General features: G+C 44.9%; 1 protein-coding gene across 3 annotated transcripts in view; it reads left to right on the plus strand.

Annotated features, from left to right (window-relative positions):
• Positions 1 to 25,031, plus strand: part of frmd4a (FERM domain containing 4A) — a 392,307-nt gene that overhangs the window by 326,550 nt on the left and 40,726 nt on the right. For all 3 annotated transcript variants that reach the window (XM_078552939.1, XM_078552938.1, XM_078552940.1), the window contains 2 exons: positions 18,146 to 18,279; positions 18,773 to 18,895. In XM_078552939.1, coding sequence (XP_078409065.1) covers positions 18,146 to 18,279; positions 18,773 to 18,895 — 257 coding nt within the window. The remainder of the gene's footprint in view (positions 1 to 18,145; positions 18,280 to 18,772; positions 18,896 to 25,031) is intronic.

Genomic DNA, 25,031 nt, shown 5'->3' on the forward strand with positions numbered 1-25,031 from the left:
GGAGTTTGCTGTTTGTAAACTAGACACCCTGATTCCGACACCACAACAGTGACTGCGCTTCTGAAGTGCCTAATTGGCTGTGAGGCACTTTGAGACATCCAGTGGTCGTGAAAGGCGCTATAGAAATGCAAGTCTTTTTTCTTCAGACTATACTTATCCCTATTAACGACCGATATTTGTCAAAGGGATTAATCATCTCAGCCTGAACTGCCTTCGCTGAGAGTCCCATTTCACATGCCCATTATCCTAGAGAGGCTAAAACATTTCCTCCAGAATCCATGCGAGGTTAGGATCACATTTTATCGAAATTGCAAGTGAAACAGATATTCTCCATTCGGGTTCGAGTCTTGGCCTTTTGGCATGTTTTTCTTAGAATTCTTACTAAACCACGGTTAATTTAGTTTTTTTAAAATTTCTCATTGTTTGTCTTAAGAAAATGAGCTGGCATTAATCCTCCTAAAATGAGTGGAAATGTGAAATTCATAGTGGAGGAATGATAGATTCTCTGGATTACACACAGTGCAATTCTCTATCTTGATGGTGTTTGTGCCGCTATTTTCACTGCTTTCTGCAAAGAGGGACCAAATGAGTAAATATCCACGAGGGTGAAGAAAGTGTAGAAACCAAGGGTAGTGCTTTGTATTGACCTTTTAAAAGTAAAGTTGCTTTCTCACTTTAGCTGAACTGCCTGCAGTCACTCTCAAACTTACACATCAGTCCGCCCAGCTCCTTTTCAATACTACACATTGACACTGAAAGTAAACTGCAACAATTACTGTTTAACACCAATCAAACGAAAATCTTTACTAAATTGTTCTATGCGTCCTATTCTTGTAGGAGACCAGTTGTTGATTGATTGTCAGTTCTTGTCAGATATTTACTCATTTGGTCCCTCTTTGCAGAAAGCAGTGAAAATAGCGTCAGCAAGGCTGTCAAAGAAAGGGTAAAAAATCATTTTAAAAATTCATGTTTGTTGGTGAAGAGTGCAGTGAAGTTCTACCCTCGTGCCTGGTCCTCACTCATTCTCTGGTTGCCGTTTTTACTGAAACGTTGAACTTTTTTTTATTTTTTATTCGTTCATGGGATGCGGGCGTCACTGGCTAGGCCCATCCCTAATTGCCCTTGTTCAGGGGGCATTTAAGAGTCAACCACATTGCTGTGGGCCTGGAGTCACATGGAGGCCAGACCAGGTACGGAGGGCAGGTTTCATCCCCTAAAGGGCATTAGTGAACCAGGTGGGTTTTTACAACCATCGACAATGGTTTCATGGTCATCATTAGAATTTTAATTCCAGATTTTTATTGAATTCAAATTCCATCATCTGGCAGGGTTCAAACCCAGGTCCCCAGAGCTTTTCCCTGGGTCTCTGGATCACTAGCCTAGCGACAATACCACTACGCCATCGCCTCCCCTATCGCCATATCTCTACCCTTAAGCCATACCTCTAAACTCATGAGGCTCGTGTGGAACATAAACCCTGGCAGAAAGCAGCTGGGCTGAATGGCCTGTTTCTGTACTCTGGACTTGGAGCGGGATTTTCCTGCCCTGACACAGGTGGGCATCGTTGCAGGTGGGACAGGAAAATTTGGAGAGCCCTTAAAAATCAACGGCTCCCCAAATTTTCCTTTGCCGCCCGCGACAATGCCCGCCTGTGTCAGGGCCGGAAAATCCCTCCCGTGGTGTGACTTGATATCACAGTTGCGTAGTGTTGTGTTGTGTATTGCTGAGAGATGTTTACAGGTAGAAGCCGAGCATGAAATGAAGAATTGACGAAGAGGCAAGAATCCAAAGGCACAAATATTATGGGAGGCCGGTGAATGCAGGGGAGAGGTTTTTAAAAGAGGGGGCCCAGAGGGTGGGAGCTTAATGGCGGAAAGATCAGCCCCCAACAGAGGATGAAACCACCAATTATGCACCAAGTTTTATAGTTCTTTAAAGCATGCTATCATAACTTAAACAAATTAATGCCACTAAGCATCAATTAACATCAGACGAAAACTGTATCTGACAAATACGTAGCTTTTGCAGTAATGTTACATGGTTTTTACCTTCTATCAACACAAAAAATTGGGGATAAACTTGGAAGTAAAATCACCCGTCCCTTTAGGACATTGAACTAAGCAAACTTTGGGAGCCTGACTTAAGGAGGTGAACCCACAGCCATTGACATTTGGACTTGTTGCAGTGTAAGTGCAATCAACCCAAGGCCAACTTCAAAAAAGTTCCCAAGGAAACTTGTTTCTTTTTCCCAAAGTTAGCAATCTGCAATGCAGTAATAACATGAAGCTCAGAAGTTAATTGTCAGGGACCATGAGGAGTGATTTGGAAGATTAATTAATATAATAATCTACATCTAGACCGACATATAGGATTTGTTGCTGTTTCATTTCAGTTTCCGAAATGATTAGAAATGAGTTGCTGAAAGCGGGACCAAACTTTTTTTTTGGCAGTTTAGAACGTGAAGCCCATTCCACTGAAGTTGGTCAGACTAACAAACAAAACCCCCCTGCGCTGTGATGAGCTGAGCTCACAGCAGAGCCCTGTGTGTTGCTGGATGGCTACCCCTCCCCGCCTGTCCATTTGACTTCAGCTGTTGAATACATCCTTTTCCCATTTTTTCCATGACTGATGTGAAAGTCACGCGGGCTTAATCGTTCCGACTGCAGCGAGTGATCTGATTCTCACACAGAATATCTTTTAACTGGAAAGCTTGATTTGCCATGTTAGAGGTCTCCTCCTCTGATAGATAAAGCCACATTGTATACTATTATTTATTATATTTTATTATATATTATATTATATATTATTATATTATTATGTAATATTATATATGAGGCTTTATAAGGCTCTGGTCAGACCACATTTAGAATACTGTGAGCAATTTTGGGCCCCGTACCTCAGGAAGGATGTTCTGGCCCTGGAGAGGGTCCAGAGGAGGTTCACGAGAACGTTCCCAGGAATGAAAGGCTTAACATATGAGGAACGTTTGAGGACTCTGGGTCTATACTCAATGGAGTTTAGAAGGATGAGGGGGGATTTGATTGAAACTTACAGAATACTGAAAGGCCTGGATAGAGTGGACGTGGGGAAGATGTTTCCATTAGTAGGAGAGACTAGGACCCGAGGGCACAGCCTCAGAGTAAAGGGAAGACCTTTTAGAACAGAGATGAGGAGAAACTTCTTTAGCCAGAGAGTGATGAATCTATGGAATTCATTGCCACAGAAGGCTGTGGAGGCCAGGTCATTGTGTGTATTTAAGACCGAGATAGATAGGTGCTTGATTGGTAAGGGGATCAAAGGTTACGGGGAGAAGGCGGGAGAATGGGGTTGAGAAACTTATCAGCCATGATTGAATGGCGGAGCAGACTCGATGGGCCGAATGGCCTAGTTTCTGCTCCTATGTCTTATGGTCTGATTATGGTTACGTTATGTACTTGCTTTTCATTATGTTCCAAAAATGTGGCCTAGAGTTGGATCTAATTACAATTCTTCAGTGGAAATTGGAGACACTGCTGCTGAGAGGCCCCAGATCCGAAATTAAAACTGACCCCAATGAAATTATAACTTGTTATAAATTGTTGCTGGCCTCAATGCATCTCGTTCAAGTTTTGTTGGTGAAATAATCACAGCCCATTGAGGCAAACCTGGTGATAGGGAGCACGGAATGTGCGAGGTTTGACGTACTGATTTACCCTGACTGGATGTTTGAATACAGAGTAAAATTTCAAAATCTGCCAATGCTACCAGAATTGAAGATGTGGCAGACAATGAGGATGATTCCAATTGGCTGCACCAGGATAGATAGGCTAGCGGAATGGGCAGATGAATGACAGATAGAATTTAATACAGAGAAGTGCGAAGTATGCATTATGGCAGAAGCGACAGGGAGAGACAACATAGCCTTAATGGCAGAGTTCTAAAGTGTTGCAGGGACAGAGGGACCAGGGGTTTATGTGCATAGGTCTTTGAATGTGGCAGGACAAATTGAGAGAGTGGTTAGCAAAGCATATGGGATCTTGGGCTTCATAAATAAAGTTATTGATTACAAAAGCAAGGAAGTTATGCTGAACCTCTATAAAGCTCTGGTTAGGCCGCAGCTAGAGTATTGCGTCCAGTTCTGGTCACCACACTTTAGGAAGGATGTCAGGGTCCATGAGAGGTTGTGGAGGAGATTTATCAGAATAGTTGTAGGGCCAGCCAGCGAAGCCCACATCCCGTGAATGAATTTAAAAAAAGGAGATTGAGCAGAGATTTGATAGAGGTGTGACAGGTTTAGATCAGGTAGAAAAAGAAAAATTGGTCCTAACAGCTGATAGAACAAGGAATAGGGGGCACAGATTTAAAGTTTTGGGCAAGAGATACAGGGAGGGTGTGAGGATACACTTTTTTACACAGTGAGTGGCAATGATTGTAAACTCACTTCCCACAAGGATGGTGGAAGTGAAGATGATCAATGATTTCAAAAGGCAATTGAACGGGTACTTAACGGGAAATAAACTAGCAGGATGAGGGGAAAGTGCAGGGGAGTGGAATTGAGAGAGAGCCAGTGTGGATGCAGTGGGCCGAATGGCCTCTTGTGCCATTATCTGATTTTTGCTGAATACCTGAACCATGTATTAAAACACAGTGAAGCTTATCCAGGTCTCCTGCAACTCATTTATGTGTGCGGGTTTGCCTTGTAACTCTCGACAAAATTTTGTTTTGTATTTTCTTCCAGGGATTGCCCATCCCTAGTTGTCTTTGGCAGGTTGTGATGGACCGCCTTCGTGAAGCAATTGCTTGACAATTGAATTGCTTGTGAGGGTGGTTCAGAGGGCACTAAGATGAATCACGTAATGTGGAACTGGAGTCACAAATAGGTCGCACCTGCTCAGGTAGAGTCACTTCCCCAACGGCAAGTTCACCAGGGTCTTTTTTTCACTCAGTGAGTAGGCCAGCATTTATTTCCCATCCCTAGTTGCCCTTGAGAAGGTGGTGGTGAGCTGCCTTCTTGAATCACTGCAGTCCATGTGGTGTAGGTACACCCACAGTGATGTTAGGGAGGGAGTTCCAGGATTTTGACCCAGTGACAGTGAAGGAACGGCGATATATTTCCAATTCAGGATGGTCAGTGACTTGGAGGGGAACTTCCAGGTGGTGGTGTTCCCACCTATCTGCTGCCCTTGTCCTAGATGGTAGTGGTCGTGGGTTTGGAAGGTGCTGTCGCAGGAGCCTTGGTGCATGGATGTGCTGGGCTCCCCCATCATTGAGGATGGGGATATTTGTAGAGCCTCCTCCTCCAGTGAGTTGTTTAATTATCCACCACTATTCATGACTGGATGTGGCAGGACTGCAGAGCTTAGATATGATCCAATGGTTGTGGAATCACTTAGTTATGTCTATTGCTTGCTGCATATGCTGTTTGGCAAGTAGCCCTGTTGTAACTTCACCAGGTTGGCACCTCATTTTTAGGTACATCGGGTGCTGCTCCTGGCATGACCTCCTGCACTCTTCATTGAATCACGGTTCACCCCCTGGCTTGATGGTAATGGTAGAGTGGGGAATATGCCGGGCCATGAGGTTATAGATTGTGGTTGAGCTACTGCTGATGGCCCACAGTGCCTCATGGATGCCTCAGTCTTGAGTTGCTAGATCTGCTCGAAATCTATCCCATTTAGCACGATGGTAGTGCCACACAACACAATGGAGGGTATCCTCATTATGAAGACAGGAATTCATCTCCACAATGACTGTGCGGTGGTCACTCCTACCGATACTGTCATGGACAGATGCATCTGCGGCAGGCAGGTTGTTGAGGATGAGGTCAAATATGTTTTTTCCTCATGTTGGTTCCCTCACCACGTGACACAGACCCAGTCTAGCAGCTATGTCCTTTAGAACTTGGCCAGCTCGTTCAGTAGTGGGGCTACCAAGACACTCTTGGTGATGGACATTGAAGTCCCCCACCCAGAGTACATTTTGTGCCCTTGCCACCCTCAGTGCTTCCTCCAAGTGGTGTTCAACATGGAGGAAGCACTGATTCATCAGCTGAGGGAGGGCGGTACGTGGTAATCAACAGGAGATTTCCTTGCCCATGTTTGACCTGATACCATGATCGTCCGGAGTGGACGTTGAGGACTCCCAGGGCAACTCCCTAATTGCATGAGGATGACAATGTCAGGCTGTTGCTTGACTGGACTGTGAGACAGCTCTTCCAAGTTTGGCACAAGCCCCAAGATAAGGAGGGCTTTGCAGGGTCAACAGGGCTGAGTTTGCTGTTGTCATTTCCAATGCCTAGGTCAATGCCGGGTGGTCCATCTAATTTCATTCTTTATTGACTTCTTAGCAGTTTGAAACAGCTGGGTGTCTTGCTCGACCATTCACGGAATCACAGTGCAGAAGAGGCCCTTCAGCCCATCGAGTCTGCACCGACACATGAGAAACACCTGACCTACCTACCTAATCCCATTTACCAGCATTGGCCCATAGCCTCGAATGTTATGACAGGCCAAGTGCTCATTCAGGTACTTTTTAAAGGATGTGAGGCAACCCGCCTCCACCACCCTCCCATTTCAGAGGATGGTTAAGAGTCAGCCATTTTGCTGTGTATCTGCGCAGGGATAGCGGGGTTTCCTGCCCCACCCTCCGAAGGGTGAGTGGGGAACACATCCCCGCCAACACTGTCTGTCCCACAACCATTTCACGCTCGAATGAGTGTTAGTTGGCTACAGGCGGGACTTCCGCCCCCCGCCCCCCTCGGGAGGAAGTCCCGTCTTGGCGAGCTGCCTACCAACCAGATTGGCCAGAAACTCTCTAGCCCCTGCAGCAACAGAAGCTGCAGTGGACAGAAGAGGAACTTCATGAAGTCGACAGATCCTAAGTCCCAGGATTGGACAGAAAGGTGAGTTTTCGGGGTCTTAGGGCAGGGAAGGTAGAGAGGCCTGGGGGGGTGCGTAGTGGGGGAATTGGAGTGTCGGGGGAGAGGTGGGCAGGTGGAGGGAGGTCCAGCAGCCACCAGACCTTAAGCAGAGGGGGGTGGGTGCACCTGAAGTTAGACGCAAGCTTCTGATAGAGCCACCATCCTCGCCCGAGCTCTAAACCCAATCATTTTCGGGTTCCCCCACACCCGAGAAATCCTCCCACCAGCCCGAAAATTGAGGCTGGGTGGGAAATGGCCGTTAAATGGCCAATACTTGGCCACATAAAGGCTTCAATTGGGGCAAGGACAGGAGGCCCGTCCGAGGCCTCACCCATCCCAGCGTGAAATCGCTGAGAGGTCGGGAACCCAACAGGAAGCCCATTCGTCCTATTTCACAATCCTCTCTGCCCCTCTGCCATCCAATAAGATCATGGCTGATCTGAATGTAACCTCCACTCCACATTCCTGCCTACTCCTGATAACCTTTCATCCCCATGGTCATCAAGAATCTATCTACCTCTGTCTTAAAAATATTGAAAGACTCTGCTTCCACTGCCTTTTGAGAAAGGGAGTTCCAAACACTCACGACCCTCTGAAAGAAATAAATTTCTCCTCATCTCTGTCTTAAATGAGCGACCCCTTATTTTTAAACAGTGACCCGTAGTCCTAGATTCCCCCACAAGAGGAAACATCCTCTCCACATCCACCCTGTCAAGACCCCTCAGGATCTTAAAGGTTTCAATCAAATCTCCTCTTACCCTTCAAAACTCCAGTCGATATAAGCCTAACCTGTCCAACCTTTCCTCATAAGACAACCCGCCCATTCCCAGTATTAGTCTGGTAAACCTTCTCTGTACTGCTTCCAATACCTTTACATCCTTCCTTAAATAGGGAGACCAATACTGTACACAGTATTCCAGATGTGGTCTCATCGGTGTCCTGTATAACTGAAACATAACCTCCTTACTTTTGTAATCAATTCCCTTTGCAATAAACAATAATATTCTATTAGCTTTCCTAATTACTTGCTGTACCTGCATACTAGCCTTTTGTGATTCATGCACTAGGACACCCAGATCCCTCTGAAACTCAGAGCTCTGCAACCTCTCTACCATTTAGATAATAAGCTTCTTTTTTATTCTTCCTGCCAAAATGGACAATTTCACATTTTCCCATAGCATACTCCATTTGCCAGATCTTTGCCCACTCACCCAACTTACCTATGTCACTTTGTAGCCTCCTTACGTCCTCTTCACAACATACTTTCCTACAATGGGCCAAGTGTCCTCCTTCTGGGCTGTAACCTTCTATGAGCTGCAGAATAATTGAGTTTAGGAATTTTAATAATATGAAAACCTCAGTAAATTTGAACTAACCTATGGAGGTTTCACAAGGACCATCAGAAAAACACAACCGAGGCGCGTGTGGCCAAATCCCATTTTCAGTGCAACAAAGGTTTTACTCTGAGAAGTCAGGGGGGGGAAGGAAGAGTAGATCCTCTCGCAGAATTGAATCACTAGAACTTAGCATAGACAGACAATGGCAGGCCTGAGTGTGGATGTGTGCAGATCCCTTGTGCCTGTAATAACAGTGTGTGTCTGCCTTCGGGGAGGAGAATGAAGCCTGCATTCGGTGCCAGAACATTGTTGAAGTATTTTTTTTTAAATCCAGAAGTATCCTGGTCATTGAATGGGCTGATAAAGATCAAGAGCCGTAATATTAAAAGGGGAGGACTGATTTTTTTTGAAGAAATTGTTTTTTGTTTTCAAGCTGATTGTTCTGCATTCAGAGATTGTGGCTGAACACAATAGCATTGAGCCACAGCGGATGTAGGTAGCTCACGCAGATAAGAGGAGGTGAAGGGCAGTGGATAGGCTGAACGCAGGTGTCAGTGTTTTATAAGCACGGCTGTGTTCTGCTAGCTCTGACAGTTGAGTGGCTTGTGGGGGTAATTCAGGGGGCTGCCTTGGTAAGCCATATAAAACCCATGTACACGAGGCACTGTCCACATTTAATTCCACGTTTTTAGCATGGAACATCTCAGATTATTTTTATTCTTTGCCAGCAAGTTCAGCCAGCGGGAGGAACATGATTTTGTGCATGTGTTTGTAGAGATCTCGTTAAAGTTTTAGGGGATTGTTTTCTCATTATTGTTTAGAAATCACCAAGATTGAAAGGAGCAAAAGAACAATGGTGCTCAGTAGTGACGCTGTTCCGTTTTTCAGACATTCAGGGGCTCCTCATGGTTGTCTGAAGGATACTATGGCTTTGTATGGCTTTGGTAAACAGGCATAAAATTGGCCTCGGGGTCCAATATGGTGTGGGGGCCCTGTGTGTCCTCATTCAATACCAGATATGCGCCATCCACCTTGTTGGTGAAGGAGAACCAAGAAACCAAGCACATCGAAACAATAATGAACAATAATATTGCCCCATATCCTTCTAAAATGAGGATAAAATATCCTAAAAGATCCCTTACCGTCCCCTAATCCTGTTAATGACTCATGATGGGACCTACTGCACTCATCGATACTCAAACAATTACTTTAGCCTCATTTCACATATCGCCCACACAAAATCTGTACACTTCAGTCCAACATCCAGAGACTTTCTTTTTATCTTTTATGCATAATCGAATATTATGAAAAATAACCCGGTGAATAACTCAGGAGGAAGTGCTAGCAGTTATTAATAGATTTCCTCAATAGATTTTCAGAATTGTATATGGTGGAATTACAAGATATTTGTTTTAGTCTGTGGATTTTCACAATACATCAGCATTCTGATAGGATTATATAAGAACATATATAAGAAATAGGAGCAGGAGTAGGCCATTCGGCCCCTCAAACCTGCCCCGCCATTCAATAAGACCATGGCTGATCTGCCCCAGGCCTCAACTCCTCTTTCGTGCCAGCTCCTTATAGCCCTCAACCCCCCGATATTTCAAAACTCTACCTACCTCCTCTTTAAATACTTTCAGTGATCTAGCCTCAGCAACTCTCCGGGGTAGAGAATTCCAGACATTCACTACTTCAGAGAGAAGAAATTCCTTCACATCTCAGCTTTAAATGAGTGTCACCTTATTCTGTAACTATGTCCTCAAGTTCGAGATTCCCCCACTAGTGGAAACATTTTCTCAACATCTACCCTGTCTAGTCCCCTCAGAACCTTGTACGTTTCAATAAGATCACCCCTCATTCTTCTCAACTCTAATGAATAAAGGCCTAACCTGTTTAGCCGTTCTTGATAAGTCAACCTCTTCATCCCAGGAATCAGCCTAGTGAATCTCTTTTGAATCGTAGATAGCCTAAGCTGTTATTTTTAACAATCTGTTTTTCATTACCAGCTAATTTAACATAACCGGGAGCCAGGTAGCTCAGACAGTTGAGTGAGTCCTTGGCTCCAAACGGGAAGGTCATAAGTTCACGCCTTAGTGGTTTGCTCTGGATACCTGAACTCATTTCCTTTAGTTGGTGACTTTTGGAGCATTTGTCAGGGCAGGAGCTGTTTAAGCAGGGAGTAGTGCCTTCTCTCAAGCACCTTCTGTAACTTATACATCAGATTATAGCTAGAATGTAAAGCGGTGTTCCAATAAAAACTGCTGTGGTCGTTTGGCAGTACAGAACTTGAGTATTTCTGAAAAAAGAGAAAATGGCTGGGATTTTCCAGGCCTCCCTGCCCCTGTGGCGGGTTCCCCCGTGGTGGGTTCCCCCGTAGGGGGTTCCCCCATGGCGGGTTCCCCCATGGTGGGTTCCCCCCTGGCGGGGCTGGTGAGCCATTGAAATCTCCATTCACATCGGTGAGACCGGAAGATCCCACCAGCACGAGAGGTTGGAAAGTTCCGGTCCATGTCTTTTTTTGCAGCTCAAAAATTGCTAATTTGATCTGCCTTGTTCCCCCTCCCAGTGACACCTGTACTTTGCTTGATGTCAGAATGTTGTGGGTTCAGTTCCCACTTTTGCACTTGACTGTAAAATCTAGGCTGACACTGCAGGGCAGTACTGAGGGAGTGCTGAACCGTCAGAGGTGCCGGTTTTCAGATCAGACGTTCAACTGATGCCCCATCTGCCCTCTTAGGTAGACATAACAGCTCCTAGGCATCATTTCAAAGAAGAGCAAGGGAGTTCTCCCCAATGCTCTGGCCAATATTTATCAATCAACACCACCAAAACGGATTGGTCATTCTTGCTTTGCTGCTCGTGGGAGCGTGCTATGCACAAATTGGCTGCTGTGTTTCAATCGACCATGACCAAACTTCAAGAGTGCTTCACTGGCTGTAAAGTGCTTTGGGATATCCTGTGACCTTGAAAGGCGCTATAGAAATGCAAGTCCTTCTTTTCTCTCTCTCATTGGTCTGTTTTGTGACATTTCTCACCTGTGTTCAATCGGACTTTTACTTCATTAAATTTGAATTGAGGTTTGACCTGAAATGGAAATGTTGGACCTTCTTAAAGCAAAACTGTGAATGTGGAGATTAAGGCTGGATTGTGGGACTACCATAAAAATACTTAATATGTTCTGTCCACAACCTAATGGAGGGACTAACCCACTCATTTTAAATTAACTAATAAAGCCTTTGCTTTAAGGAATCTAATAGGTTTGTTTAACATCACAGCTGAGTATTTAATGGGCTTTTTTTTCCCCCCCAAAGTTAACTAATAACAGTTAAAGGGCACAGTTAGGGATCTCCCTATAGCTAGATAAAGTGACTTATTTTATTCTCTTAATGAGTGTTTACTCACAAACCAATCTTTTATCTCTTCTTTGCCCCTTCGCATTCCCTCTGTCCTCGTCTTCATTTTTGCTTCTGCCAAGAGCAGCACTTCACTTGAGTGCAGCACTTCATCATGACCATCAGTAACAACAACTTGAATTTTTAAAGCACCCTCATATGAAAGAATATCCTGATGTTTTAACTCTAATAAAAAAAAGCTACCATAACAGGAGACAGGAGGAATTGAGGAAGAGTGGACTGAGAGCCTGCAACCCCAAGAGTTAACTACATAGGAATATTTCTTCCAGTACAGTAAAAGTGGTTTAAGGATTGGCTTCATGCCAATGAGGCATCGGTGTTTATGCCCGCGTAGCAATGGCATTTGTTAAAGGACATTGCTGGATTTTGTTGGATGCCGCTTTACCATCTTGGAAAGCCGTTGCAGACTGAAATTGGCATCATTAACCCTGGACTGGTGTCACGAACTGGAACTGAGCACTGGAAGTGTAAGGAAAAAAAACCTCAAATAACAATGAAGTTTAATGAGCTAAGGAGGATGGTAGACAGATGCTGTTGTTATACTGGCTCTTACCAAGTATCACTGATGTTTTATACAGATGTGTGATTGACTGTGTTAGCGTGTTGCAACACTCATTAAAACCAGATGGGAGAATAGAACTGCCCAAACAGTTGGAATGCGGTTTTATAGTGTTTGTTTCACACACACATTCCCTGAGCCATGCTGCTGACAGGCTTGAGAATAATAGGTTTGTATCCTTTTCACTAATTAACTTAGTCAGGCCCTTAATCCCATCGTGTTTTTTTTTCTTCCTGTTAACTATAACAGAATAAGTTGTTGAGTATGTGTGTTTTTATAAATTATTACATTTTATTATAAACTTGTTACTTATGCTTAAGGATAGATTTTAAATTTGGGGATGTTCTTGCGTTTGATAGTTTGTTGATGGAAAGACAATCTTGCATTTATATAGCGCTTTTCACAACCACCGAATGTCAGAAAGAGCTCTGCAGTCAGTGAAGTCCTTTTTTAAAAGGGTAGTCTCTGTTGTAATGTGGGAAACACAGCAGCGAATGTGCGCTCAGCTCCCACAAACAGCAATGCAATAACGAGCAGATAATCTGTTTTGTGATGCTGACTGTCGGATAAATATTGACCAAGCCACTGGGATAACTCCGAATAGCACCATGAGATCTTCTACATCCAGCCGAGCAAGCGGACGGGGGCCTTGGTTTAATATCTCCTCCAAAAGATGGCACCTCCAGCAGTGCAGCACTCCCTCAGTACTGCACTGGAGTGTCAGCCTTGATTCTGTGCTGAAGGCGTGGAGTGGCATTTTGAACCTGGAGCCTTGTGATTCAGAGGTGAGAGTGGTACCAACCGAGCCACAGCTGACACGATAAAGCATATAAGACGGGCGATGAGATTAGAAGACTGGACATTCGGTTTTAGAGAGTGAAAAATCTCCGGAAAATTCAACGTTGCAACACTCGCTCAGGTGAGTATAATCTGCATAAAAGGTGTATGGAGGCCCAGGCTTGGATTGTCCCAGCTCCACAAACCCGACCCAGGAGAAAGTGGCCCGGAAGGTCGGATTCTTGTTGCAGGGTGGCGGGGTTTCCTGGGAGTCGGGCCAGGAACCCTGGAACAAGTGCAGAGGATGCTGGGTGTGGAGACAGGCTGGGCAGAAGGCCTGCCTCTGTGTTCTGACACTGTGTCAAAGTTTTTTTAAAAACACAGGAAAGCGTAAAACAGCCCTCATCCCTCACACTCCCTCCCACAAATTCCCCATGCCCCATCCATGCCAATCTATGCCCCCATCCACCCCCCCCATGGTACCTCATACCCTCCATGCCAACCAATGCCCCCCATCCACCCCCCCGAGGGTACCTCATACCCTCCATGCCAAACTATGCCCCTCTGCCCACCCCATGGCCACTTATCCCCTCCATGCCAACCTGTGCCCCCACCCCCACATTGCCCTTTATAACCCCTATGCCAACTTAGTGCCAACTCATGTCAATCCATGCCCCCTCCCCCCCCCCATCCACCACTCTTTGCCTTTACATCTACATAACAACTCACCCAGTATCCACCATGGACAGACCTCAGGAACCATGCTGAGATTGAATAGAGTAAAGTTCCAAGCGTCTATTGCAGACTTTTAAAAAAAACACTCTCATTCATAAAAACCTATTTACTATATTTACATTCCTTCAAATACATAATCCCTATAGCAACAAACATTTCATTCAATTGCATAATCCCTTAAAAAACAAGCATTGGAATTCATTGTCTCACTTCAAAAAGTCCATAACCACTTGGAGCTGTCGCTCAAATTGCGAAATGGCAGGCACTCTGCTGTGCTAATGGATGGTTGTGAAATCCATCATCCAGCACTAATCCAGTAATGGTAACCCCAAGGTCAACAAACAGAGGGAAATAGCAAGCATTTATTTTTTTAACACTCCGGACAGTTTTTTCAAAGAGTTAAAGGGCAGGAATTTTAAACGCCTTGAAAGCTTCTTTTGACGAATCATCTTGACATTTTTGACCTCTCCTCTTGACATTTCATCTTGACACTTTTGACAGTTGATTTTGACAGTTCCAATGAGCTTCACAGTTCCAATGAGTTTATGCACTTCATTCACAGACCCACGCCTACTTTCAGAAACTCCAAAGGGCTCCTGACCTTCCCCCAAAGGTGTCCTCGGACCATATCCGAAGGGGTACCTTACCTCTCCAAAAGGGTACCCTGGCTATCCAAATGAATCCACAAAGTCCAGACCAGCTCCTGCCAGGTCTAATGCGCACGCAGCGGGTTTCAGACAGCACACGCACACACACACACCTAAACCACGCGTGAGTGGAAGGAGCTGCTGATTTCTATGGGCAGCCTCGGTGGAACGTGCATGCACGAATCCCAACCCAAACCCATTCCCACTCCCGCAAAAATGGTCGGTGCCGTGTTCAGGGACGGTACTTCCAGATTCAGGCCTCTTGCGCCATTTTCGCAACGACGGAGAGGCCCTCCATCATTGTGAAAATCCTGGCCCCCGCCTCCCAGTTTTTAAACTTAAGCTAGATATTTGTCAAAGGTAAATAAAACACGGATGTGACGGAAGGGAGCAATTGGCTAAAGCAGGCAGGAAGTGATGCGTTGAAAGAGGGTCAGATTATAATAAACGGGTCATAAGAGTCATACAGCACAGAAACAGGCCCTTCGGCCCATTGTGTCCGTGCCGGCCATCAAGCACCTATCGATTCTAATCCCATTTTCCAGCACTTGGCCCACAGCCCTGTTACACTGTGGACAGGGCGTCAGAGGGAACAGTTCGATACCCCATCTGGATTTGATAGCTGAACTAGTGAAGGTTTCAGCATGTTCCTGGCAGACCACAGAAGGCTCTGCTCTTCCAGGCTCAGCCAGCACCTCCCAGTCACAGAACATTCATTCTGAACAAATTGGGAAACGCAGCTGACTGATAAAAGTGGAATGCAGTTTCACAGCTGTTAGAATTGATGTTTTAAAGCGAGCACTTTTCATTTCACGGTTGATTTTCGAGTCTGATCCTATGAGGGCGGTTTATTGAAACTGTTGTATAAGTTTCTCGTCCTGTTAAAAGATTTTGTCGGTGCGATTTAGTGCTGAACCGACCGGTGCACTGGTCCAAGTTTTTCCAGTAGTTTCAGGTTTATTCTTTTAAGTCTTCCGCATAGCATATAAGGGCTGTAAGAAAGGTTTGTTGAATTGCTGGGGTGGTGGGGGTGAATTAGAAGCTGTTAGTTTAATAGATTAGCTTTCGAACTAGGCTTCCATCGTGCATTCCTTTAACATTGCTTGAGCAGAACATCGCCAAAGTTCGATTGCCATTGTTTCCTCAGTAGGCTCACCATTTCCTTCCGACCCTAACATCCTTGCTGTCAGACCAGGCGCTACCCTCTGCGTTTTGCAACAACAGGAAATGGTGGGGGGGTGGGGGAGAAACTAAAGTGACTTGGCTACCCTAATGTGACACATAGCTTAAAACATCCCGGGGTGGAGCTCCCACCTGGGAGTACAAAATCAGGAAACTGTGCCGAAAATGCACTTGAAATTTCACTGGTTACGTTACATGGCAAAGTTTTCACTGAAACGCATTTTTGAAAAAAAAAAAATCACAGATGGAAAACATTCTATGCACCAAGTGTCATCGGGCCAGCCATGGGATATAATGGTTTCAGAAAAAAATTGGTTGCTTTAATGTATTCACAAGTGGTAACCTGGGTGCGGTTTCAACAGCCGAAAATGGATTTATCAGCAAAAATAAAGCATTTTAACAGGGTTTACCCGCTGTGCCTAACTTGAGCTTAAAAAATCACTGAAACTGACTTAGTAAAACTATGCTGGGTCACTTAAACAGTCTCATCGGTCAGTTTCTTCGTAAATTAAGTATTTTTTTTTTGATACGAAAGGTCTTTGACAACGCTGACTAGCGCTTGAGCACCTCAGAAGCTGAATGCAATTCGAAGAACCTGCACAAAGCAGCGCAATCGTTTCATACATTCCTGTTTCCTATGCTCGTGTGTAATCACAGATTTTCGCTACTGTGACCTGGGGGGGGCGTGGCCAGTTTTGTGGGCGGGGCCTGTTACTGGCAACATCGAATCAGGAACCAGTGTACAAATGGTCTTGGAGAGTAGTTCAGCTACACTTAATTGAAACTCCCTGATCTAGTGCTGTAGTTAGGTCAGTTCTGCCCTGATTGCACTGATATTATTTAGCATAACCTAGTGGGAACTCTGCCTCGCCAGTGGTTTTAAAACTGAATTTCAAAAAGACAAGAGCCCTTTGTCTTCAGTACCAAGCCCACATTGCCCACGATTAGCAAATACCTGGTCTGGGGTTGAGTCATTCTGTGAAAGTTCAAATTTACAGCTGCTGTGATAGCTCAGTCGGTTGACATATTGCTTGCTCTGGAATGAAATCATATGGCGCAGCAAGATCCCAGGACTGTGCAGCTATGTCAGACACGGACTGCTGCAAGGGTAGGAGAGGGGCACTTCGGCATGGTATTCAGAGGAATTGGGCCATTTACACAAATCGCAGAAAGTCGGCATGCAGGCACGACAAGCAGTTAGGAAGGCAAATGCTGTCAGCCTTTATTGCAAGTGAGTTGGTGAGGAGTGAGGAATTGCTCTGCTGCAATTACATAGTGAGACCAAACCAGGAGTACTGTGTGCAGTCTCACTCCTCTTATCTAAGGAGAGATATACTTACCTTGGGGAAGGTGCATGAAGGTTCACTAGATTGATTCCTATGATGAGATGGCTGAGAAATTGAGCACAATGAGTCTATGCTCCTCTAGAGTTCAGATGAATGAGAGGTAATATGATTGAAACATACAAATTTTGTGGAGGGAGTGACAGTGTGGATGCTGTTTCCCCTTGACTGGAGAGTCGAGATTGAGGGGCCATAATTTTAGGATAAGGCTTCAACTATTTAGCATGGAGATGAGAAGAAATGTTTTCACTCAGAGGGTAGTGAGTCTTTGGAACTCTCTTCCTCAAAAGGTGGTGGAAGCAGAGTCTTTGACTATTTTTAAGGCAGAGCTGGATAGCTTCTTGATTAACAAGGGGGGTGAAAGGTTATAAGGGGTGGGCAGGAACGTGGGGTTGAGGTTATCTTCATAATCTTATTGAATGGCGGAGCAGGCTCGAGGGGCCAAGTGGCCTACTCCTGTTTCTAATTCGTATGTTCGCGTGTTCATTGAGTATATTCAAGACAGAGATGGATAGATGTTTGGGAACTAAGGAATGTTGGGATTGTGTAGGAAGGTGGAGTTGAGGTAGTAGACCAGCCATGTTCTTAATGGATGGCGGAGAAGGTTCCAAGGGCCACATGGCCTCCTCCTGCTCGTGTTTCTTTTGTTCTACAATTGGCTTTGGTCCCCATGGGTTAAACAGGATGGGGAAGTGGGTGGCGGAGATAAGCCAGAATTATCTAGTCATGATTGCCAATTAGTGACCCTCACCCCTCCACCATGCCATCTCTTCATGAGGACGGGGTTTACTTGAACAGGATGTCTCAATGATCAGTTGTCCACTGGTGCTCGGTTTAGGAATGAAGACCAGGCATTTGGACAAGATTTGGACTCTGCCCAGTGCCTATAGAAACCAAATTCCAGCAGAGGAAAACCATGAAAAGAAGTCTTAGTAAAAATTGAAAAGATTCACAAAGCATTTATCTGACAGAATGGGTGTGGCCTAAAACGCCTTTAGATGTAGGATCCAGCGACATGCTTAAAACCTTGAATCCTTCACTTTTTCATTTCACAATATAATTAATACAAGAGATAATCATCCATAAATGTAATCCCTCTCACTATCTTATTTTTTTTTTGTTTCGGTAATAGAGTAATTCGCTGTTAAAGAAAATGCTTCATTGTCGCATTAATTAATTTAAGAAGTGTTTTATCCCTCTTGACATGTCCGTTGTCAGTTGCCTTTTAGTGAATCATTTCTTTGTTCACAGGGTCCCAGGAGTCAGACAGTTCTCAGTCTGCCAAGAAAGATATGTTGGCTGCCCTGAAATCTCGCCAGGACGCTCTGGAGGAGACTCTTCGAGTACGATTGGAGGAGCTGAAGAAGCTATGTCTGAGAGAGGCGGTAAGCTTGGCTTTGGGGATCTCGCGCAAAGGATGCTTTCACTTCTGTTCCTGTATAGGAACGTTTCTGAAGTGGAGATAGACGGATACCTTGAAAGGTCAGGGATGTGGACGTGAGGACAGGCAAATTTAAAAATCGATTGGCTTATTAATTGAGCCAAATTGCTTTTCCCATCTTAACGTAGTATTTTGCCAAACTCTTCACTGCGACGGCGCTCCTGCATTAATTTAATGAGGGTTTGCACCATTTGTAAGACAATCAGGAAGATGTGCCACTTGATGCAGCTCTCAGCCGTGAACTCTCAACACTCATGCATGTTCCTGAAAAACCTGAGCAGCCTCAATCTGGGGCAATCTACTGACCAGGAGCTGGAACCTGGGATTCAACTCGTTTTTTTCAGCCAGAGCAGACACACGGGCAAAAGGTGCTCCTGTGTGCCCTAAATCTTTCCACGTTTCTTCTATATTTTTATGTCCTTTTATCTTGTTTGCAGGAGCTCACAGGAAAGTTGCCAAAAGAATATCCTTTGGACCCAGGGGAGCAGCTGCCCACTGTCCGCCGTAGGATAGGCACCTCCTTTAAACTGGATGAACAGAAGATCATGCCCAAGGGGGAGGTAAACCTAGTTACACAGAATCTACAGCGCAGTAAAAGGTCGTTCGGTGGCCGTTCACCAGTGCATGCTGGTATTTATGCTCCACTTGAACACCCTTCCATCTTTCCACATAGCAACGTAGGACTCAGGTGTTAGGAATAAGCCGTTCGGCCCTTCAAGCCTGTTCCACCATTCGATAAGATCATGGCTGTGGTCTCAACTCCACTTTCCTGCTTGCTGCCCATAACCCTTGACTCCCTTGTCGATCAAAAACCTGTCTAACTCGTCCTTGAATAAATTCAATGACCCAGCCTCCACTGCTTTCTTAGGAAGAGTATTCTCCAGACAAATGACCTGCTAAGAGAAAAAAAATTCTCCTCACCTCCCTCTTAAAAGGGAGATCTCTTATTCTTAAACTGTGTCTCCTAGTTCTAGTCTCCCTGACAAGAGGAAAGATCCTCCCGGTATCCATCCTATCAAGTCCCCTCAGAACCTATATGTTTCAATTCTTCTAACCTCCAATGGCTAAACGCCCAACCCTGTCCAACCTATCTTCATAAGATAAGCCCTTCATTCTGGGAATGAGTCAGGTGAGCCTTCTCTGAATTGCTTCCTATTCAATTATGCCCTTTTTCAAATAAGGAGACTAAAACTGCACACAGTACTCCAGATGTGGTCTCACCAAGGCCCTGTACAGCTGCAGTAAAACTTCCCCACTCTTATATTCTATTCCCCTTGCAATAAATGCCAACATTCTATTTGCCTTCCTAATCACTTGCATAATAACTTCATGTGATTCGTGTAAGAAGACACCCTGATCCCTCTGTACCACCGAGTTCTGCAATCTCTCTCTATTTAAATAATATGCTGTTTTCCTATTCTTCCTGCCAAAGCAGATAATTCACATTTTCTCACATTCTACTTCATCTGCCAAATTTTTGCCCACTCCCTTTGTGGACTCTTTACCTCCTCTTGACAACTCGCTTTCCAACGTATCATGGTGTCATCAGCAACTTTAACTACTATGCATTTGGTCCCTTCATCTAAATCATTAATATAGACTGTAAATAATTGAGGCCCGAGCACTGACCCCTGTGGCACTCCACTTGTTATAGCTTGCCAACTCAAAAAAAATGACCCATTTATCCCTGCTCTCTGCTTCCAGTTAGCTAACCAATCCTTTATCCATGCTAACATGTTGCCTCCAACACCATGAGCTCTTATTTTGTGTAGTAACCTTTGATGTAGCACCTTGGCAAAACGCCTTCTGGAAATATAAGTACAGCACATCTACAGATTCCCCTTTATCCACCTTGCTTGTTACTTCCTCAAAGAACTCAAATAAATTAGTTAAGCATGATTTACCTTTCACAAAACCATGTTGACTCTGCCAGATCCCCATTATGATTTCCTAAGTATCCTGCTATAACCTCCTTAATAATGGATTTTAGCAATTTCCCTATGACAGATGTCAGGCTAACTGGCCTGTAGTTTCCTGCTTTCTGTCTCCCTCCTTTCTTGAGTAAAGGTGTTATATCAGCTATTTTCCAATCCACTGGGACCCTTACAGAATCTGTGGAATTTTGGAAGATTATAACCAATGCCTCTACTACCCCCTAAGGGATGCAGGCCATCACGTCCTGGAGACTTGTCAGCCTTTAGGCCTAATAGTTTTCCCAGTGCCTTTTCCCTTTTCGTGATGGTAATTGTTTTAGGTTCCTCCTTCCTTTCCACCTCTTGATTTTAAAGTATCTTTGGAAAGTTTTACAAGGCCAGAATTTTCCAGCCCCAGTGGTGTCGGACATCATGGTGGGCGATATGGCAAGAAGGCCAGAAATCAGTTTCACGTCGGCGTGAAAGCACAGCGGGATCATCCAATGGTGTCCGCTACGGCAGAACGCCAATCCCACTGGAGGCCAGCGTGAACCCACTTTGCATCCCGCTAATGGGATGCAAAGTAAGGCCTGACCAGAAACGTCCACCCATGCCCAATTTACCATTACGCCAGTGGGAAAGCACGCTGGTCCAGAACACGTCTGAACAAGTGTGATGTGCAGAAGTTGGGCCTTACCGTTGGGACCTTGCTCAGATTGCGGACATCCCAGGAGCAGAAGATGTTGGAGCCCTACAGCTACCAGACCCTGGAGGAACACCCATCACCCCTCTGTTCTCCCTAACTACCAACCCCGTCTCAAACATTCCTTTCCCATTCTAAGTGCATGAATGTATTGCCACCTCTTAGATCTGTGCCCACCTTTCCTTCGATTCCATGTTTGAATCTCTCTGATCTTGTTTCTTCCTCTATCGCAGCCTTGGCATTAATCAAAATCAGCCAGCTTTGTGAGCCCACCATACCATCGTTAATTGGACAGTGAGCCTGCCCTCTGGCCACTAATTAGCCAATTTAGGGAAGATCAGAGGCGAATGACTGTTCCCCATACATTGTGGGACTTTTGACCCCCATTTGAGCCTGACGGCAGAGTTCAAAGGCCTGCGGGGAAAATCCTGCTCTTGACTCAACTACTCCTTGAACTACTCCTTCCTGACAGGGTCAGGGCCAAAATCTGCTTGACCTAAACATTCCCAATGTCCATTACATATGGACAATGTTGTAAATCCTGTTGCTCACTATCTCTGTGTCAATCAACCCCAACTGTTGCTGTCGCCCTGATGAGCTCCGATGTTTCTGTTGACCCTGGCTCTTGTGTTGCCTGCACAGGCCTAAGGTCTCCCTCTGTTTCAACCCAACCACAGCCCTTGATCAGAGTGGCCACTTGAACTGCCTCATTCCGCACCCCCCCACCCCACCCCATCTGATTCCCAGCACTAACCTCATAAAAATGACGAGGAGATATATAGCAAGCAACTGAATTGATATATCGCCCGCTTTATACTAATTCCTAAAGCCAGAATTACCTGATTATCTCACAGGCACTTTATCCGGTTCATAACTCTCTCTCTCCGGAGATCCACTTCCCCATGCCAACATTTTTCCAGACAGTCAGATGAACATAAACTGAGGCTGGGATTTCCAGGCAGGACCCACCGTGGGTGGGATGGAAAATTCAGCTGACCTGAAAAAGGCCCATTGGCTTTCAACAGGAATTCCTGAGTTGTGCACTGGTAACTGTTCTACCTCAATGAATATGAAACTGAAACAGTGTGACGCTGTCCCAAACTGCGGGCAAACTGAGGTAAAAATAAGTCTCTCTAAAGTGACTTAACAAGTATTTTCAGTTAGCCAACAGCAAATAACATCATTTACTGGAAGATCTGAAGTAAACCCTCTTGTGGCACAGCCACCGGAGCAATACAGCTGCTCGTATAGACAGGAAAATTGTTTCATCGTCTAAATACAAGGCAACATTTCCAGAGAAAAATATTCCTGGGGCCATTTCCCTTTTCAGGACAACATCCTGAGCTGTCCAGAGTATTTTTTTCCTGTGTTTGGTTAATTCGGTTCTGTCGTGAAAGACATCATTTTTCTCCAAGCATCCCAGCAGCTGGAGGAGGATTGAAAACATCCATTTGGGATTAGTTCACGCTTTGCCATGTAAACCATGATTAAGAGAGTTAGTTCCTGAAAAGGAGTGGATCTGATTAGCGATGATGTTTTATCAGAACCTGATATATCATTATCAGGACAAGGGAAATAACTGAGAAAACACGGCTCTTGTTCAGTGAGAAAGGCTGCAGTGTCTTAGAGAGTAACAGAGTTCCCACTAAAGATATCAAGCAATTGTCATTCAATTAGCGTTGGCCTGTGATCTCTCTTTCTGAGTATTTAGGGATTACGCATGTTTAGCCACTTGGCCTAGGGGGAGTTCAACAAAGGTTTACTAGACTGGTTCCTGGGATGAGGGAATTCTCCTATGAGGAGAGATTGAGTAGACTAGGCCTATATTCCTTAGAGTTTAGAAGAATGAGAAGTGATCTCATTAAAATATATAAAATTCTTAAGGACCTTGACAGGATAGATGCTGAGAAAATGTTTCCCTTGGCTGGGGAATCTAGAACATGGGGTCACCGTCTCAGAATAAGGGGTTGCCTATTTAGGACTGTGATGAGGAGGAATTTCTTCAACCAGAGAGTTGTTGATCTTCAGAATCCTCTACCTGAGAGAGCCTCATCAATGCTCAGTTGTTGAGCATATTCAAGACCAAGATCAATAGATTTTTGAGTTCTAAAGTATTTAAGGGATATGTGGATAGTGCAGGAAGGTGGAGTTGAGATAGAAGATCAGCCATGACTTTGTTGAATGGCGGAGCAGGCTCAAGGGGCCAAATGGCCGACTCCAGCTCCTATTTCTTATGATCTCCTGACTGCGCACAGTTTTATTCAGGATAAATTAGCCCTTAACATTTTTCTCCAGTTTGTAACCCCTCCCCCCCCCCTCCCACTCCCACCCAGCTACACAAGCCATGAGAGAGGGACAGTTGTCCCAGGTGTCAGCTAACTACTCAGCAATATGTAGCAGTAACTTGTCAACAAATGTTCCTCAGATTTTCCTTTCGTTCTGCACCTAAGAGAAACAATCTAACAGGACAACAGTAAATTGGATTTGGACAGCTCATGGATTTGCTGATTCAGTGCATACCTTCTAGAATTCCCTTCCTACATCTCTCTGTCTCCCCCTTTTTAAAACAAACCTCCTCAAGGTCCCCCTAATTCTCCATTTCTGGCTGGTGTTTGTGCTTCAGGGGACAGGTGTGTGATGTGTGTTTCGATTGCACACATTACACTTCAAGACCTGCACTTGAAAAATGGTCATTTTGGGCAAAGTAACCCGGGGTAACCTGACTTCCAACAGGGAGTAAACTCCTTGAGAATCCTAAAATAAAATTACCAGGGTCACTTGGCAAATAATGAATGGAACACAGTAGGTAAATGCTAATAACGACATCAGGAGAATATCTTTGATGGGTGTGATGAAATGGTGTGGCATTTACAGCCAGGTAATCAATGAAATCTATTCCAGTGCACAATAGAAATCAGACAGCAGCAGTTTAAGGGTTAAATATTATTTCTCCATTGCCATTGATGCAATAATGACAATTTATATTTACACAGAGCCTACATAACATAGTAAAACGTTCCACAGCATTTCACAAAACAAATTCTGATAACCAACCACATAAGGAAATATGAGGACATTTGATCAAAAACTTGGTCGGTTTTAAGGAGCGTCTTAAACAAGGAGAGAGAGAGAGACAGAATTGAGGAGGTTTAGGGAGGGAATTCCAGAACTTAGGGCCCAGGCATCTGAAGGCACAGCCACCAACGGTTAAGTGATTAAAATTGAGGATGCTCAAGAGGCCAGAATTAGAGGAGCGCAGATATCTCGGAGTGGTGTGGGTTGGAGGAGATTACAGAGGCAGGGAGGGGTGAGGCCACCGAGGGATTTGAAAACAAGAATGGGAATTTCAAAATCACGGCATTGCTTAAGTGGGAGATTTTTTTAAATTCATTTACGGGATGTGGGCTTCAGTACTGTTAGGAAGGGAGTTCCAGGATTTTGACCCAGTGACAGTGAAGGAACGACGATATATTTCCAAGTCAGGATGATGAGTGACTTGTAGGGGAACTTCCAAGTGGTGGTGTTCTGCTGCCCTTGTCATTCTAAGTGGCAGTGGTTGTGGGTTTGGAAGGTGCTGTCTAAGGAGCCTTGGTGAGCTCCTGCAGTGCATCTTGTGGATGGTACACACTGCTGCTACTGTGCGTCAGTGGTGGAGGGAGTGAATGTTTGTGGATGTGGTGCCAATCAAGCGGGCTGATTTGTCCTGGATGGTGTCGAGCTTCTTGAGTGTTGTGGGAGCTGCACTCATCCAGGCAAGTGAGGAGAGGTGAATGGGACTTGGCATGAATTAGGTCATTGACAGCTGAGTTTGAATGACCTCAAGTTTAGGGAGAGTGGAAAGTGGGAGGAGCGCATGGCATGCGTTGGAATAATTAAACCTGGAGGTAACGAAGGATACAGGCTCTGTCAGTTTAACTGGCTATCCAATTGCACCCAATGTTATCAGCAGCAGAAACTGTTAAATTGCAATTTAACCAGTGAATACTGGTTGGGCAGAATGTTAAACGTGAAAAATGTTTTTGTAGACTTCTGGTGTTAAAGCAGGGTGCCACTCTTTCTTGAATTGATGACTAAAGAGCT

This window comes from Cetorhinus maximus, chromosome 12 (assembly GCF_964194155.1).
Source record: "Cetorhinus maximus chromosome 12, sCetMax3.hap1.1, whole genome shotgun sequence".
NCBI classification, from domain to species: Eukaryota; Metazoa; Chordata; class Chondrichthyes; order Lamniformes; family Cetorhinidae; genus Cetorhinus; species Cetorhinus maximus.